The following is a 15,128-nucleotide window of genomic DNA, read 5'->3' on the forward strand; positions in this document are numbered from 1 at the left end:
GGTCACCGCTTCTTGCACTTCGCCTTACTGTAAAAGACGTGGTGACTTATAATTGTTGCAGTCGGTGCTTGCCACTCATCTTCAATGCTAGACTCGATTCGACAGCGAACGGTATTCGCATCCTCCTACGCCCCATCTGATTCTGAGGCAGTATTGTAGTGACTGTCAGCGACCTCGGCCGAATGTGCTGTCGACTGAGTACCCCACCAACATCCTCCCCGGTTTTCGTTTGGTGTCCGGTTATCTAGAGGGAGTGCAGCGACGAGTGTTGTGGCCTGGGACATTCCTCTATGCGGCTGCACCTGCAGTTCGTGTGGTCAGTGGAGCCCGGGTAGCCTTTACGGTTCAACTTTCCCTCGTGCGGCTGCGCGCAAAATTCGCTCCCAAGAAAGATGTCGTTGCGTCCGCCTTTGCCTCTGGTAAAGGCCCCCGCGGTGGCGATGACTCCATTGAATCGATGCTGTCTCATAACGATGAACGGGGTATGGTTGTGTTGGTGGTCAGTGCTTGTAGTTTTCAAACGATTATTGTGTCTTCTCTACTGTCTCTATTCGCTTTCGAGAAAGTTACAACTTTTGTTTGTTCATATTCGTACAACATAAGGCTCATATAGTATAAGTATGCTAATGTAAATGCAAGAAGTCCAAGGATGCAAAGCAATAAAAATATCATGAACTGGCTGTCTGCATAGCGTCAAGCACGCGTGTCCAGGCCTCCTCGACAACCTCGAATACGCGGTCATCGACAACTCCCAGCAGGCAAGCATTCGCCCACAGTCCCTTGATTTTGTGCGCGTGGGCAGCAAGACGAAGGAAGTCGCCCTCTGCTTCGAGAGGTGTCTTCAGCGCAGATCGCAGGAATGACGGTTGTTGGGTGTAGAGGTAACCCTGTAGAATGGAGAAAGTCTCGGGAGATGGAAGTCGCATCGGGACAATGGGGACGGAAATCGTGGAGTCGGTGGTTGTCGGTTGGGAAGAGGGAAGTACGGGGAAAGTGGCGCAATGGGCAGCAAACACGATATCGTGGACTGGGAAAAGCGAAACTGCTTGTGTGTTGCTGCTGGACGAGGCAGTGCCGTGGATGGCCAGCATGTGGGTTGGAGGATAGGCCGAAACGATATCGTTCGCCAGAATTTGGGCCGCCTTCGCAAGGCGGGTCGAGTTCAAAGTGCATTTGACTGCAGCAAGGGAAGTTCGCATACTAGTCGATAGTCAGTCATTGGAAATAATTTGAAGGCACGGAACACACCTTGGAAGAGACCCAAGTAGCTTTTCGCGGACGTATTCAGGCGGTATGTGCGCCAGATGGTTATGCGAGGAAGTCAGGTCGACTTCACCGAGTACTGGTCGCGGGAGAGTGCGCGGTAGACGAAGCTTGGATGGTACTGGGGTAGCACCGTTTCCATCGGTCTTTGTGGCTAATGGTATCCGTCGAAGCTTTTGGCCAGTGCAAAGTCGAGTACATTCCGTTTTCTTGGAAGGTATGGCACGGCGGCGGCGGGAGGCAGCGGAGCGGGAGGTAGTGATTTGGTTGGCGGACTGCATCTCGAAGATTGGGCGGGGCGGGAAGTTGGAGGGAAGACGCCAGTGTTGGCTGCTTTTATGCAAGAGCTCATTGCCATCAGCGATTGCTTGAAATTGCCTGGATTGGAAGGTGCACGTTGACAGCTGCCAAATACTTTCCTTATAAGTCAATTTCACTTTACGGAAAGCCACGATTGAAGTCGAGGAACAATGGAGTTGCATTCAACCAATCCACGGTGCACCGAAGATGGAAAATGACTAGGCTCACACCTCTCCGCGTCTATTCCTCTGTTCCTTAATTTCGCCTGGACCATTGACAATGCTTTTCTAAGCTTCTTACAAGTGAAGATTTCCCTCGAATCTGTTTCTAGCGTGAGATACCCTCCTCCCTACTGATGGCACTTCCCCTGGAGCAGTGTTTTCCGCTTCGTGAGATTATGTTGCAGATATGCAAAAACTATTTGCGTCTAAGGCGGCCCATGCACAGCCACAGCGGCCCGTCCTTACTTTCGACCGCCTTGAACGGTCCTGCGGTTTTACTATAAAAATGCACTGTATTTCACCGCGTTTCCAACATGGCACAACCTACTGTTCTCATCGTTAGTGGTTCACCCCCGATCATCATTTACTGACTGCTCTGCCATAGGCTGGCGCTGGTCCTTCCGGACTCGTTCTAGCTATCGTTTTGATCAAGAATGGTGTCTCGGTACGCCTTATCGACAAAGTTCCTAACCACAGAAACGGTTCGCGCGGCACCGGCGTGCAGGTGTGACTTCGCGAATTCTTATTCCCTTCCCTCATAGCTTATTCTTCATCTTCAGCCTCGAACTATTGAATTATATGATATCATCGGCTGCCTTCCTCCCCTTCAAGAAGCTTCAGGCTTCCATCCGACCATTGCTCACTACAAACCTGGCGAAAAAGAACCGTTTAACCTGAGTAATATGGTCGACTGGATCGAGCCTTCCCCCAATGTGCCGCATGTACGGGTCTTTTCTACCAGCTTCACGCGGCTATCTCACACATAAAACCTTAGCCCAACCATTTCTCCTTACCGCAAGAAGTACACGAAGAGATTTTACGCGACTACCTTGCAGGAATGGATTGCACTGTGGAGCTTGGCTCCGAACTCAAATCCTTCGAGCAGTTTGCTGACCATGTCGTTGCACATATCAGTGTGACTAGAGAAGATGGTCAATCCAAGGAGGAGACTGCTACTTTCAAATGGCTTGTTGGAGTCGATGGCGCTCACAGTTCCGTCCGCAAGCACTTGGGCGTTGACTTTCCTGGTCACGTCCTCACCGAGCATTGGATCGCGATAGGCGACATTTTGGTTGAAGAGGGCCTGAAACATGGTGTCTGGCACATGTGGAATGCCAATAAGAACTTGTGGGTCCTCAAATTCCATATTCAAGCTGCTTCCTAAACTGACCCACAATTCATAGTCTGTATCTTCGTTCGAGTGGAGAGAAACACAAGACTTTCATGTTCGCTTGTGGACGCCCCGACAATCTCTCTGACACACTTATCACACGCGAAGAATTCATGGACCAATTCTACAATGCAACTAATAGACGCGATATCAAGTTCGGAGAGATGACCTGGGCGTCCAATTACCGCCCGAGTGGCCGTATGGCAGACTCGATGCGCGTGGGTCGAGTTTTCCTTGCTGGAGGTATGTGATCAAACGATGGCGACTTTTCAAGCTCCACCAACAGTTTGTCAGACGCCGCACATATTCATAGCCCCACCGGCGGCCAAGGACTTAATTCCAGTGTTCAAGACGCCATTAACCTCGGATGGAAGCTTGCTTTGGTCGAATTCGGTGTCTCCCCAGATAGCTTGCTTGACTCCTACAGTACAGAACGGCGGCGCGTTATTGCACAGATGCTCAACCTTACAAGCGGTATTCTGCGTAAGACCATGGAACAAATCAATAGCAATGACGAATCGAAACTCAACAACCAGGCATGGAAACGCGGCGGGGATACGTCGATGTTGGGCATCAACTACGCTGGTAGTGAGATCATTCTTGAGGGTGAGGTCAAGGACGTAGAACCTACCGACAGCCCCTATTCATGGAAGCAGGGCGGATGCATTCGTGCTGGTACTCGTGCTCCAGATGCATCCGAGCTCCTGCTTGACAAGTCACGCACGAGATTATTCACTCTCTTCGACATTCACAAGCACACACTACTGCTCTTCGGTTCTGTCGATGCTCCTTCCATTCTTGCCATTGTTGGTCGCATTCCTGTCAAACTCGTCAACGTCATCCTTCTTCTACCTCAAGGAAATTGTCATCGGTCAGACGTCGAGCTCGATGGCATATTGGTGCTTCATGATAGCGGAGGTCACGCCTACATAGGTTATGGCTTGGCCCCCGGCGATTCGACGGTGGTTGTCGTTCGCCCTGACGCTATGGTTGGTGCGGTTGTTCCTGATGCTGCAGGTGTAGAACAGTATCTTGAGAAAGTGTTCTCTTAGATTATGTGGCAATGCGATAAGATTATGTACAACTCACGTGCGCGCTTAGTTATCGGATCATGCTATTGGCACGAATTCCGAATTTCCTTCAGTTCCCTCATGTTGAGCGTGTCGTCTCTGCCCGTTCGGAAAAACCTCAAGACCTGTGTCCGCCATTTCACTTGGGCATGGTACACCATTGTGATGGGCACTTGCGTTGTGGCTTCGCTTGTCAACCGCTTCCATTGGGGATCTGGGAGTGAGCCTAACAAGGTTCTTACTCTGGTTCTGTTCTTCTGCAGCCTACTATGCTTCGTGCTTATATCTGCCGCAAGCGTTGCGCGTTACATAATATTTCCTGAGGTGTTTTCACGCCATATATCCATGTTGAACGTCATGCTTAACATTTTGGCAGCTCTGGTCCGCGATGCTCCGCCATCCCATCCAAAGCCTCTTTATCAGTGCGATGCCGATGGCAGGATGCTCGCTAATCAATATCGCACTGGTCGCGCACCAGAAGTACGGGTTTTCCAACCATTCTCGAGCCTTTCTCTATGCGCTGTGGGCATTCTGGTGGCTGGATGTGGTGATTTCGGTCGTCATCGCGTTTGGAATGCTACATGTGATGATGACGAAGCAAAAACACTCTCTCGAGCAGCTATCGTGTCTTGCGATGCTCCCGGTTCTTCCTTGGATCGTTGCGTCAGCAACGGGCGGGTTGCTTGCGACGGCCCTGCCAACCCAGAGCACCCTCACGATCGCGGTCTCGGCTATACTTGGAATTGCTGGTCTTTCTATCGCTTTCATGGTTATAACAGCCTATCTACTTCGGCTTTTACTCCATGGCCCACCAGACACAAGCCTCATCCTTGCTTCTTTTATTCCTCTTGGACCCATGGGCCAAGGCGGTTTCTCGCTGCTCCTGATAGCCGAGTATCTCAGTACTCGAAATGTTGACCTCGGGCCGCTCATCAGTCCGTCAGCAGTCGCGTCAGTAGCTTTCTGCCTTGCGTGGACACTGTGGTCGCTGGGCCTGTTCTGGCTTGGAATGACGCTTTGCATGATTTACGCCTCTGTCCGTCAGAAACGCGTTCCTTACTCTATCGGGTACTGGGGCATGATTTTCCCGACGGGGGTTATGGCACTCCTTACCGTCGAAATGGGCGATCTGCTGAAGAGCGCAGTGATACAATATATCGGGGTGACCTTCTCCAGTAAGCAAACACATATGATTCGACTTATCGATACTCAAGACATATCTAGTCGGCGTTGCTCTACTTTGGGTGTTTGTTGTCGTCAAAACAATTCCAGCCGTTTGGAATACGACCGCATTCAACTCCCCTTGTGCTACGAAGCTTGACGAGGAGAAGCTGTCAACCGCGTGCTCCACGGCTGTCTGCATGAGCACTATCCCTCGTATAAGTATGGGATCTGGGTTTTCATAAGTGGCTGGTGACTCCCAGAATTATCTAATCTTATCGCAATCTAAATAGAGTATTTTTCTGCCTCTTTGTTTATCGCGAGGACGCATACACTTGACCGATTTCTATGCAGACAGCGTCTGTAACTTCCTTCGTTGTGCTTGCCCCGCCCAAGTCCCGTGTCTTTATTCCCGCTTGCGTGACATTCTCGATGGCTTTCATCAAGCAGTCAGCTGCGTGGACCATGTTACCGACACCAGGGCCGCTGACCAGGCCAACAATGTTACTATTACCATCCGATCCTGCCAACCAGCGAACCATCTCAGCGGCACTCCAGAATGCGCCGATGGGATTGGCGATTCCCAATCCAGCAATATCGGGTGCGCTTCCGTGAATCGGCTCAAACATACTGGGAAATTGACGCGTCGGATCGAGGTTACTCGATGGCGCAATGCCAATGCTACCTGAAAGGGCAGCTGCCAGGTCGCTGAGAATATCAGCGTGCAAATTGGTTGCAACAATTGTATCAAGACTCTCGGGACGGTTCACCATACGGACTAGACATTCGCTTATGAGCACATATAACTCGAAGAATCAAACAACATACCAGTCATCGCGTCAACTAACATCTTGTCAAACTCAACGCGGCCCTCGTACTCCTTTGCGACCTCATAGAAAATAGCGTCCCACAACACCATCCCATGTCGTTGGGCATTACTCTTGGTGACCATTGTGAGTTTCTTGCGTGGACGGTGAAGTGCGGTTTCAAACGCAAACCGGACGATTCGCTCGATGCCAACACGAGTGAAGATGCTGACTTCAGTGGCGACGGTATGGGCAGCATGTGCTGTAGACGGGGTTGTTCCACCATGTCCGGAGTATTCGCCCTCACTGTTCTCTCGAACGATGACCCAGTCAAGAAGTGAAGGATTCGCAGCACATGCGGAGAGAGGTGATAAAGTGCCAGGAATGATACGAGTGGGGCGAACGTTGGCGTACTGGTTGAGCGTGGTACGAATTGGGAGGATCATCTACCCGTAGCTATAGTTGAGATTACAAAAACTTGAAGGACTGATGAGCACGAACCTGCCACAATGAAATATGGTCGGGAACGTCTGGCCACCCTACGGCGCCAAAATAAATAGCATCATATTGCTTGAGCCCCTCCACGCCACCTTGTGGTGCGTAGAAGCCGCGCTGTCTGTAGTTTTCCGAACTCCAGTCGAGTGTGTTGAATTCGAAACTGAATGTCCCAAAGGTACTCGATAGTTTCTGGAGGACTTGCACCGCTGCGTCGGTAATATCGACGCCTATGCCATCACCAGGAATCGAGGCGATCTTGAAGACTCGAGCGGCCATGGATGACTGCTCAGACTGAGGTGAAATGGCGTCGAATCTTTGACCGTGAGACTTGTCGGAAGCCCGTTATACCGCAGCTCGTCTTCGTGCATTTATCTTTCTGACCAACTAGACGATGCAGGAATTGTGTGGTGGAGGCTGGTGGAGGAAGACTACAGATGAAAACTTGTGTTCCTGTCACACAACTTCAATGTTGTCCTCTGCCTCCATTGTCGGAACAACGGCCCTACGCAATCCAACGTTCCTACCCTGTTCAGAAATGTTCTCTCACTGAAATCATTCTGGTCGTTTTCGTGCTTCAAGCTTCAAGCCAGAGACGATTTCTAAGTGACCGCATAACTTGAACTCTATCCATCTTCTTCAACTCACAAGCACCCACACTCGACGCCACCATCGAGAGCTTCCTAATAGCAAGTCCGAACTATCGATTTTGCGCTTCTCTTCCCGCCCTGGGCGCCCTGGACAAGGCAGAAATAGGACTGTATCCGAGCCAGCATATATGGTTGTTGCTTCGGATGCATCGTGTCTCTCGGTACCATGTCCACCTCACAGCTACTAGCCAGTCGTATGCAAACCGTTCGAGTAGGTGGCTTTAACTTCCGGTCGAACAACTGTTTTGATCTTCGAGCTTCGTGATAGTACATGCATGGTAAGTTCTCTTTCGAAAGCATTCTTTTCATGCGCTCATTGATGATAAGTGGTTGACTTGACGATTCTGGTGAATCATATATCTAGACTCATACATATGAACCGCAACTTGTCTTCCAGTTATTCGACTACGGTTTGACCCTAGATGCTGAAGTAACCTAGAGTCAACTCATCGTTTTTGAGGATACTGAACTAGTTAGGTCTCGTTAATCTGGGACTCTCGGTGGACGTTTTCCAAAGCACTCTACCTGATGTCGCGTTATTCCCCCGCCTTTGATGTGCCGATACTGCTCTATTGTTGGGTCCCATACTTTCACGTTCTCACCCCTACAACTCATTTTTGGATAGATTCGACAGTGAACAACATTCCCTTCAAGGTACGGACACTGTACTCGGTGTTTCCTCGCTGATTCGCCCAAATAGCAATGCGCTCAACTCCAAGCGGCATCGTCTTGTGAGCTAGTGTGCTCCTTAAAGTCTTCGCTACTTCAGTTGATTTCTCCAAAGGGGGCACCGTTTTTGGTATTGCCGTAGCAGAAGGTTGAGGACCCCGTTTCTAGATATGCGGGAACTCATACCCCATAGCTATTCTTGTTCTGCGGACGTATGCGCTTAGCGGGCGAAAGCGCGGCGTGCTTGTATTCTTCACCACCCTGTGGATTGTACGTTTTTCTCTGATTCCGCGAGTGTGGGCTAGACTCGTCTCTAGATCGGAATATCCGCCTCCATCGTGTTGCTCGCGCTGTTTGAACGGACAGTAACTTGTGAGGCTCTCATATACAACAGCGGCGAAGTTGAATCGAATAGAACGGCCATTAGACGGGCCACCACCCTCATCATTCATTCCCGGGTGTTATCTGGTCGAAGGGGATGTGATCTATGCCGGAATTCCTTTCATCATCGTGCTTATCAATGACACAAGTGAGTTGTTTGTCGTTTCCTGTTTCGTCTGACCGAGTTATCGCAGTCATCATGGCTTATACCCTCTGGATCGGGCTGAAGAACTATCGACATACCCGAAATCCGCTCATCGTCACGTTGTATCGGGATGGTGTTACGTATTACTTGATTTTGTGCGGTAAGACCATGGTGCTGCATGATCCTCTACGCTTACTGACTTGACACAGCAATTTCAGCGCTCAATGTTGCCATCATGCTGCAGGCTCCGGTACGAATCCCAAATGCCTCCCGCAACTCTCATGTCTTCTAGTCTGTAACAGCACAACTATTCAACACGTGAGTGCAATTAGCATACTTCGCCCGTGTACTCTGGTTTAAAATCTGGCAGCTTTCTCCGAGTTATTCACAGTATCTTGTCGACGAGGATTTTATTACACGTTCGAGAAGCGAAATTCCGATCTGGGGAGACTATTCATGGTGGCAATAGTGCAGTCCCAAGAGTGACATTGAGTTTTGCTGCTGGACATTATACGGATGGATGGTAGATTGCATAGACACGATGTCCTTCCAGTTCAATTCACGTGCGCGTAAGCAAGCTTACGAGTTACAGAAACCATGTTCTCGACCGCGACGATGAACTTGGGACGGAGACGGGGCGATTCGGACAACGACCTCATTGCGCTCATCATTCGGCTCGCCAGCATTTTGAACGCTGTACACGTCTTCCTTTATCGACCATTCTTCTCTCACGCTCATACCGTTGCCTCTGGCGTCACGCAAGTCGAACAAGTCCGCCGCATCGACTTGGCTCACGCCACCTGCCCCGATGCTCTCGCAGCGCTTCGTAGTCTAGTCCTCGCCAAGCTATTGTCTGCTTTTGGCGCAGGCGCTGCACAAGAGATCTCTTTGACCACATCAATTGCACTCGTTCTCAGTATCTTGGCTGTGCTCTATGCAAAATACTTCGCCATCTGGCCGACTGAGATCGCTGCTACGAAAGCCACGGGATATCGAAGTCAAGTTGACAATAAAGCAGTGGAGGCGGAAGCAGCACAGCGAAATGTCACGGCGCATCGCGAGGTTGTCGATGAGCAAGAAGAGAGGCTTGTTCAGGCGGCTTCCTTTCTTACCCCAGATTCACATTCCTCTGCCTCTGCAAAACAATTCCAACCAAGATCCCCGCTCGTCTGCCCTCTTCGATTTCCGCCAGCCCAAAAAACGCCCGACGAATACTGCAAACCAGACTCGATTCAGATATCTACTAGTAGCCCCAAGGCATCCGAGTCACCGACCCCATCGCCGTCTCCAATATCCAAGCCGCTCTCAGCCCGTTTGTTGTCGACCAGTTCAACACCACTCGCCAATAGACGCCCAACCACGCCCTCGATGACAGCGCAGGTGGCCCGGAACTTGCTTCAATCGGGAGTCTCTCAAGTTGCGTCCGAAGCAGAGCTCAGTGTAATTTACAAGTGGGCGGGGATGATTAGCAATCGCGCTGCGGCTCAGGAACTGGGAGAGGACGATCATGGATATGTTGCCATTGAGCTCGACGACCTGGTGGGAATAGAGGTGGAACCAGAGCCAAGAACGATTGGAAGGCAACGAATGTGGCGAGGGAGCCGTTGGGGAAGTATCAAGAGTTAGGCTATACGATATAATAATATACACGAATTATTGTCCACGAATTTGGCCTCGCCGGAAAAAGCCAGCAACACGACGAATAAAAGCATAGCTGACAGGTTTCTCCTTGTAGATGCCGATCCATGGGTCGACTCGGAAGGTGTCATCGCCATCTTCATCGTCGCCTTCGTGCATTGGCACAATCTTAGTATTTGGCGGAGCAGCTGTGTCGACAAGACATTTGACGAACCAGGCTGGAGCAGGCTCGGCCATCGTGGGAACGCGACAGGACGGACACAGTTTTTGACGCGAAGGGAGACGAACGAGGTTGTTTTGGACGTCAAAGAGTGACGGCGGAGAGTTGCGCAGGTGCTTTTGGAGACAGAGGAGGTCAAATGTATGGCCGCAAGGCGTGAGGCTATGTAAGGTGGTCAGTGGATATACTTATGACTCGTCGAATCGAAATGAAAGTACGTTTGGGGACGTTCAAATGGCTGTTGACAGAGTGGACAGGACAGACAAGTGCGGGTTTTGGTAAGCTGGGAAAGCTTTGAGCGACCGGAAAGGCGGATGAAGAAGGCGTGTGATTACCTCGAGTGTGTTCCGATTCACGACCTTTTGGAATGGTTGAATAGCTAGCTCGGCCTGCGAAGAGATCAGCGTACGAGTAATATGAATATACCGCCGAGCTAACCGCGAGTATCTCGAGAGTTGCGGTCTTATGGGCCTCGTTGTAGTAGTGCTTTTGATATCTCAAAATGCTAGCCAAGATCGTAGGAGACAGGATCATGACAAAGGTCATTGACGGGCTTGTAGGGTGGTAAAAGGCGATTTTGGTGGTGTTGATCCATTGCTGCGAGAATGCTATGGGTGGGAAGGCTTGAGGGTGAACTCCGAGGGCGCTGCAAGTTTGAGCGATAGTGGCGACCACGACCAGGAAGCAAAAGTAGAGGCCGGAGACCAGGAAACCCAACACAATAGCGAAGGAGGTCAGCTGAAAGAACTGTTTGTGGTTATCGACGATTATGGCGACGGCGGTGGCTGTAGCGCAGACAGTGAGGATGTAGTTGACCAAGTCCATGGTGAGAGTCAAGATGGAACTAGAAAAGTTACATCACTTTCCGAATTGAATCACACCTTGGCTCTCCTTTTTCCATTCACGTCAATATCTGCAACGAGGAGTGCATTCAATGTTATTTGGCCCAACACGCAGGTTTAATAGTAGCCGAATAAGCTTCTGCTTTTCTGCTTGATGACTCTCTGGCCTCACGCCTTCCACCCAGCATTGCGGGAGTCTACGTATAGGCCAACCGACACGCACCAAGTCCCAATCTAAGCGCGCAGTGTTATAAGAGGAGACGGCGTAAGAGGGTTTATTGTCGTTTATTGTCTGGTATGGCTTATTCTAACCAGCCTCCCTGTAAACCGTCATCGTCAACGTCTTCCGCTGGGTCAGAACAACTCTCCACGCGCCCTTACAACCCATACACGGCGGCATTCTTCGCTGCTGTCAACCGCAATTCTCTCTCGAGCCGACGAGATGTCGGTATGTGATTTTTCGATGTCCTCAATCTTTGCTCACCTCCATGCAGGTTTGGAATTGTTGTGTCGCACCACCTACCCTTGTATCTGGTCAAAGAACGATGGTTGTCTTCCGGAAACCCGCAAAGACAACATTCACGACCTTCACCAATGGGCATCATCCGTCACCACTCCCGGCCGGATAGCCTGTGTTTATGGCCCCCTGGGCGTTGGCAAATCGACAGTTCTTCGAAGCGTACAAAGTCGGCTCTATGACTCGGGAAACCTCGGGGGGACTTTCTCCTTCCAACGCGACAATGTGAAGAACGAATCCGTTATTCGCACATTGGCGCATCAACTCGCCCGAAATGTACCCAATCTCCGTCCAATCATTTCGAGGGTTGTGCGGAAATCGCCATGTGTTCTGGAACAGAGTCTAGCTGTTCAACTCAAAAAACTTATCGTCGAGCCATGTCGCCAGGCAGCAACTCCCCTTCCGCTCGTCTTAGTTCTCGATGGCGTTGACGAATGCGAGGGGGAATTGTTGCGGGAGGTACTCCTGCTACTGGAAAGCGCCATCCAAGAATCTGCGTCGCCTTTGCGTATCATATTAGTCAGCCGAATCTGTTTGGACATCTTCCGAACTGCCTCTGTTTCATCTTTCAACGTGGCCAGGTCCTTTGAAGACGTGCGAACATATCTCAAGATCGAATGCACGAAGATTCGTCACGGCGCCAGCACGTGGTTAACTCCCAAAGCTCTGGACATTGCGGTGCGCGTCTCCTGCGGTTGTTTTCAAACTGCACGAACACTGGTCAATTTTCTCGGCGATCCGGAATTCTGTCCCACAGAGCGCATTGAGCAGCTTTCCAGGCTCGCTGCCGCACCTCCTCAGGCTTTCCCACACAATCCGCTCGATAGTCTCTTCTTCATGATTCTGTCGTCAATGGACCCCTTATTCCGCCCCTCAATGCTAGCGTTCCTCCGTATTATTGTAACCCCACAGTTTTCTCGGTTCTCTATTCGTCACATCGAACAACTCTTGGGCCTCGAACATGGACATCTATATGCACATGTTCTGCCCTCTATCCGGTCGCTATTCCTACCGTATTCCGCAGATGATTTCGGTTGCGCAGGCGTCGAGGTTTTCCACCCATCATTCCTCGACTTTCTCGTTGACCCAGCACGGTCCGAGATGTTTTGTGTGGCGACGCCAACGTTCGATATGGCACTTGTCGGATCTGTGCTCAGAGCACTATCATATCAGAACAGTGACCCTAGTGCTTACATCAAATCTCAAGGGCATGTCGCATGGTTAGCCTTTTTATCCTTTCTCTTTGTAAAGTGCTGAATATTTGTCAAGGTCCCATCTAGACGCTATAGTCGACTATATCACCTCCGTCAGCGTCGATACCATGTCCAATCGCGAGATTGTTGGTCTGGTGGACCACATAAACCCCGACTTTTTCTTTCATTCTCTGTCAATATTTGACCACCTGGGACAATCGATTATTCATTGGCTGAAGGTTGGTCCATCTGCAAACTTTTAATGTATAATCATACCGTGCAGGCTATGGATCCCTTACCCGCAAACACCATTTCTCGCTGGGAAGACTATGAATACGTGTCGTTCTTCTATAGCGTCATCAATGACTTGGATCTAGACGATCTAGAGACCAGCACCCATTGCGACCAGCTTGCAGAACTTTTAAGAGACGCAGCAAGTCCAGTCAATCATCCCAACATCAAGCGTCTCATTCGTGCATCTGTCGCCATCCCGGCGCTTACCCCCCTCACCCAATTTCGGCTTTTACTTGGTGCAGAACACGAACTCCTCTGCGACACGATCTGCCTGGTGCTGAAGCCGCTGTTTGGGCGTGACAAGCAGGCAATAGAGCAGTTATGGGCAGTAAATGCTAGAGCGATGCGTCGTCAGCGAGCTGCGACAACCAAGGAATCTTGTGGTGCTGGTGATGTCTATCGGGACCTAGCCTGCAACAGTCTGCAGATAATTAGGCAAGTATACGATCGTCGGATACCGTTCGAGATGATGGGGTAAGTTTGTTGCAACTAACTGTGGCCTTGCAGACTGACGGAGCACAGTTTTTGGTTGGAATGGGGTCGCTATGTCCGTGAATCGCCAACAGGGGGTGAGGCATGTGACGCCGTCCTCGGTGCTTTGGGCTCGTTCGTCCCTCACGAGTGCATGTCAGAGTGGGGGATTTCTGTAGAAAGCGAGATTCATGATGTGTTGAAATGGCTTGAGGTATTTTGTGTTTTGGTCAAATTCACGTTCTTACCTGCAACAGAATGTCCCAAGCGTATCTCAAAGTGAGTTGCTACGTTGGGAAGGATATTTACCTGGAGGCACCGAGCAACAGCGGTATGTTGCTTATGAGTCCCGTTGGCAAGGAACGCGAGGATAAACATGGCGATGAATACTACAAGGACTTTTTTACGATGTACATTTATTGAATCAGTCAGTTGGAACGAGAGCCATCACATGGCAATGTGGGTGTTTTGGATCGGTACGGTTGGCAATAAACTCCTTGGCAAGTTTCAAACCTCCACTGAGCATATCTCGATCGCCCTGAAGCCAGCCGTCTTGGTCGATTGGACCGTTTTTTCCGCCATCCAATTCGAAGATGTGCCCTGTCCGAGGCGACCGTACGAAGCAGACGTAATGGCCCGGAACGTTGTCCTCGGCATGAAGGATGGTGCTCGTTCCTCTCACCGATGCGGTGTTGTAGACGTCCGCTATGCCTTGTGATGATTTGAGGAGAGCAGCACGTTCGACAGGGGCAAGAGGAAGAGCATCGCGAAGAAGGTTTGCGAGCAACGAGCCTCGTTCTGGAAAAAGATTCAAATAGAACAATTTCTGCCGATATCGACCAACCAATGAATTCGTCGCCAGAAGAGCTCAGGTTCGCCGATGCGTGCAAGAGCGACATAAATCCGCACGCATGCCGTATAGTTTGGTCGAACCAAATGACTGGTTCCCCGTCGCCGGAGCCACTGTAGCCATTTCCTGCATTCCGTTCTGCTTGTCGCGCGTCTCTAATGGATTTCTCGTACTCTTCAGTAGTGGAGTATATGAGTATTAAGGCGTGGACGGGCTGTGGCAGCATGAGGCGGACTTCCTCGAGGGGATCGAGCATAAGAGCTGAAGGTTTTTGACGCCCAATGCGTGCAGGAATTCAGTGAAGATCACGGGATCTGATTCAAGCGGGATGCCGCTGTATGGTCCAGGAGTACTGCTCATTGCTCTGTACGTAGATTGGATTGCAATGGAGGGGGACCAGTTTGAGCTTGTTCAAGTTGGTGCGTGGAGGACGCGTAAGACTCACGTTTGTCACAGTTCCTGACTCGTGACCGTGACATTTCATGTCAAAGGGATTTGGCCGAGAAGTGACAATCCGGATCACAAGACGAAAAAACCTTGTTCAATGTTTCTACACAGGAGAAAACCAGCTTTGTTGACGGGTTGTGGACGGCGGGCCCTCCTTGCCAAGTTATATGGGACGTTCGCCTCCTGCAGCGACCTACAAGCTCAAGTTGTGGCTGCTCTGCCTAATAGTTGCTCATCGATGCATTCAGTCAGAATCTGTCACCGAGTAGTCTCGACTTCGCTTCCTCCTGACGCCTCTGTGATCGTTTCCGGTGTCCAGGGCCC

At 50.5% G+C, this 15,128-nt stretch overlaps 8 protein-coding genes across 8 annotated transcripts; 4 read left to right on the plus strand and 4 right to left on the minus strand.

The window, feature by feature from the left end:
* Positions 1-668: 668 nt before the first annotated feature.
* On the minus strand, positions 669-1,544 carry MIND_01174600 (uncharacterized protein; the record flags this gene model as incomplete). Its single annotated transcript, XM_037368263.1, has 2 exons — positions 669-1,200; positions 1,249-1,544. The coding sequence occupies 2 exons, from the start codon at positions 1,542-1,544 to the stop codon at positions 669-671; spliced, it is 828 nt and encodes a 275-aa protein (XP_037215189.1).
* Positions 1,545-2,098: 554 nt separating this feature from the next.
* On the plus strand, positions 2,099-4,007 carry MIND_01174700 (FAD-binding-3 domain-containing protein; the record flags this gene model as incomplete). Its single annotated transcript, XM_037368264.1, has 6 exons — positions 2,099-2,122; positions 2,170-2,289; positions 2,345-2,506; positions 2,560-2,912; positions 2,969-3,198; positions 3,250-4,007. 6 exons carry the CDS (start codon positions 2,099-2,101, stop codon positions 4,005-4,007), a joined length of 1,647 nt encoding a protein of 548 aa, XP_037215190.1.
* Positions 4,008-4,106: 99 nt separating this feature from the next.
* On the plus strand, positions 4,107-5,431 carry MIND_01174800 (uncharacterized protein; the record flags this gene model as incomplete). The annotated part of the gene is made up of 3 exons (XM_037368265.1): positions 4,107-4,349; positions 4,402-5,200; positions 5,250-5,431. 3 exons carry the CDS (start codon positions 4,107-4,109, stop codon positions 5,429-5,431), a joined length of 1,224 nt encoding a protein of 407 aa, XP_037215191.1.
* A 69-nt stretch (positions 5,432-5,500) lies between these two features.
* Positions 5,501-6,858, minus strand: MIND_01174900 (Tartrate dehydrogenase/decarboxylase; the record flags this gene model as incomplete). Its single annotated transcript, XM_037368266.1, has 4 exons — positions 5,501-5,964; positions 6,015-6,438; positions 6,494-6,803; positions 6,839-6,858. 4 exons carry the CDS (start codon positions 6,856-6,858, stop codon positions 5,501-5,503), a joined length of 1,218 nt encoding a protein of 405 aa, XP_037215192.1.
* Positions 6,859-7,303: 445 nt separating this feature from the next.
* On the plus strand, positions 7,304-8,859 carry MIND_01175000 (uncharacterized protein; the record flags this gene model as incomplete). The annotated part of the gene is made up of 15 exons (XM_037368267.1): positions 7,304-7,348; positions 7,406-7,415; positions 7,465-7,484; positions 7,535-7,567; positions 7,615-7,711; positions 7,763-7,791; positions 7,838-7,868; positions 7,922-7,954; positions 8,000-8,076; positions 8,124-8,178; positions 8,234-8,335; positions 8,382-8,492; positions 8,542-8,582; positions 8,625-8,650; positions 8,703-8,859. The coding sequence occupies 15 exons, from the start codon at positions 7,304-7,306 to the stop codon at positions 8,857-8,859; spliced, it is 867 nt and encodes a 288-aa protein (XP_037215193.1).
* A 64-nt stretch (positions 8,860-8,923) lies between these two features.
* On the plus strand, positions 8,924-9,958 carry MIND_01175100 (uncharacterized protein; the record flags this gene model as incomplete). Its single annotated transcript, XM_037368268.1, has 1 exon — positions 8,924-9,958. Exon 1 carries the CDS (start codon positions 8,930-8,932, stop codon positions 9,956-9,958), a length of 1,029 nt encoding a protein of 342 aa, XP_037215194.1. The 5' UTR covers positions 8,924-8,929.
* A 27-nt stretch (positions 9,959-9,985) lies between these two features.
* On the minus strand, positions 9,986-11,015 carry MIND_01175200 (RING-type domain-containing protein; the record flags this gene model as incomplete). Its single annotated transcript, XM_037368269.1, has 4 exons — positions 9,986-10,352; positions 10,409-10,473; positions 10,526-10,579; positions 10,629-11,015. 4 exons carry the CDS (start codon positions 11,013-11,015, stop codon positions 9,986-9,988), a joined length of 873 nt encoding a protein of 290 aa, XP_037215195.1.
* Positions 11,016-13,931: 2,916 nt separating this feature from the next.
* On the minus strand, positions 13,932-14,613 carry MIND_01175400 (Ubiquitin carboxyl-terminal hydrolase; the record flags this gene model as incomplete). Its single annotated transcript, XM_037368270.1, has 2 exons — positions 13,932-14,305; positions 14,352-14,613. The coding sequence occupies 2 exons, from the start codon at positions 14,611-14,613 to the stop codon at positions 13,932-13,934; spliced, it is 636 nt and encodes a 211-aa protein (XP_037215196.1).
* Positions 14,614-15,128: the final 515 nt, after the last annotated feature.

Source organism: Mycena indigotica (assembly GCF_014461135.1).
Source record: "Mycena indigotica strain 171206Taipei chromosome Unknown Mind.scaff0011, whole genome shotgun sequence".
In the NCBI taxonomy this organism is placed as follows: Eukaryota; Fungi; Basidiomycota; class Agaricomycetes; order Agaricales; family Mycenaceae; genus Mycena; species Mycena indigotica.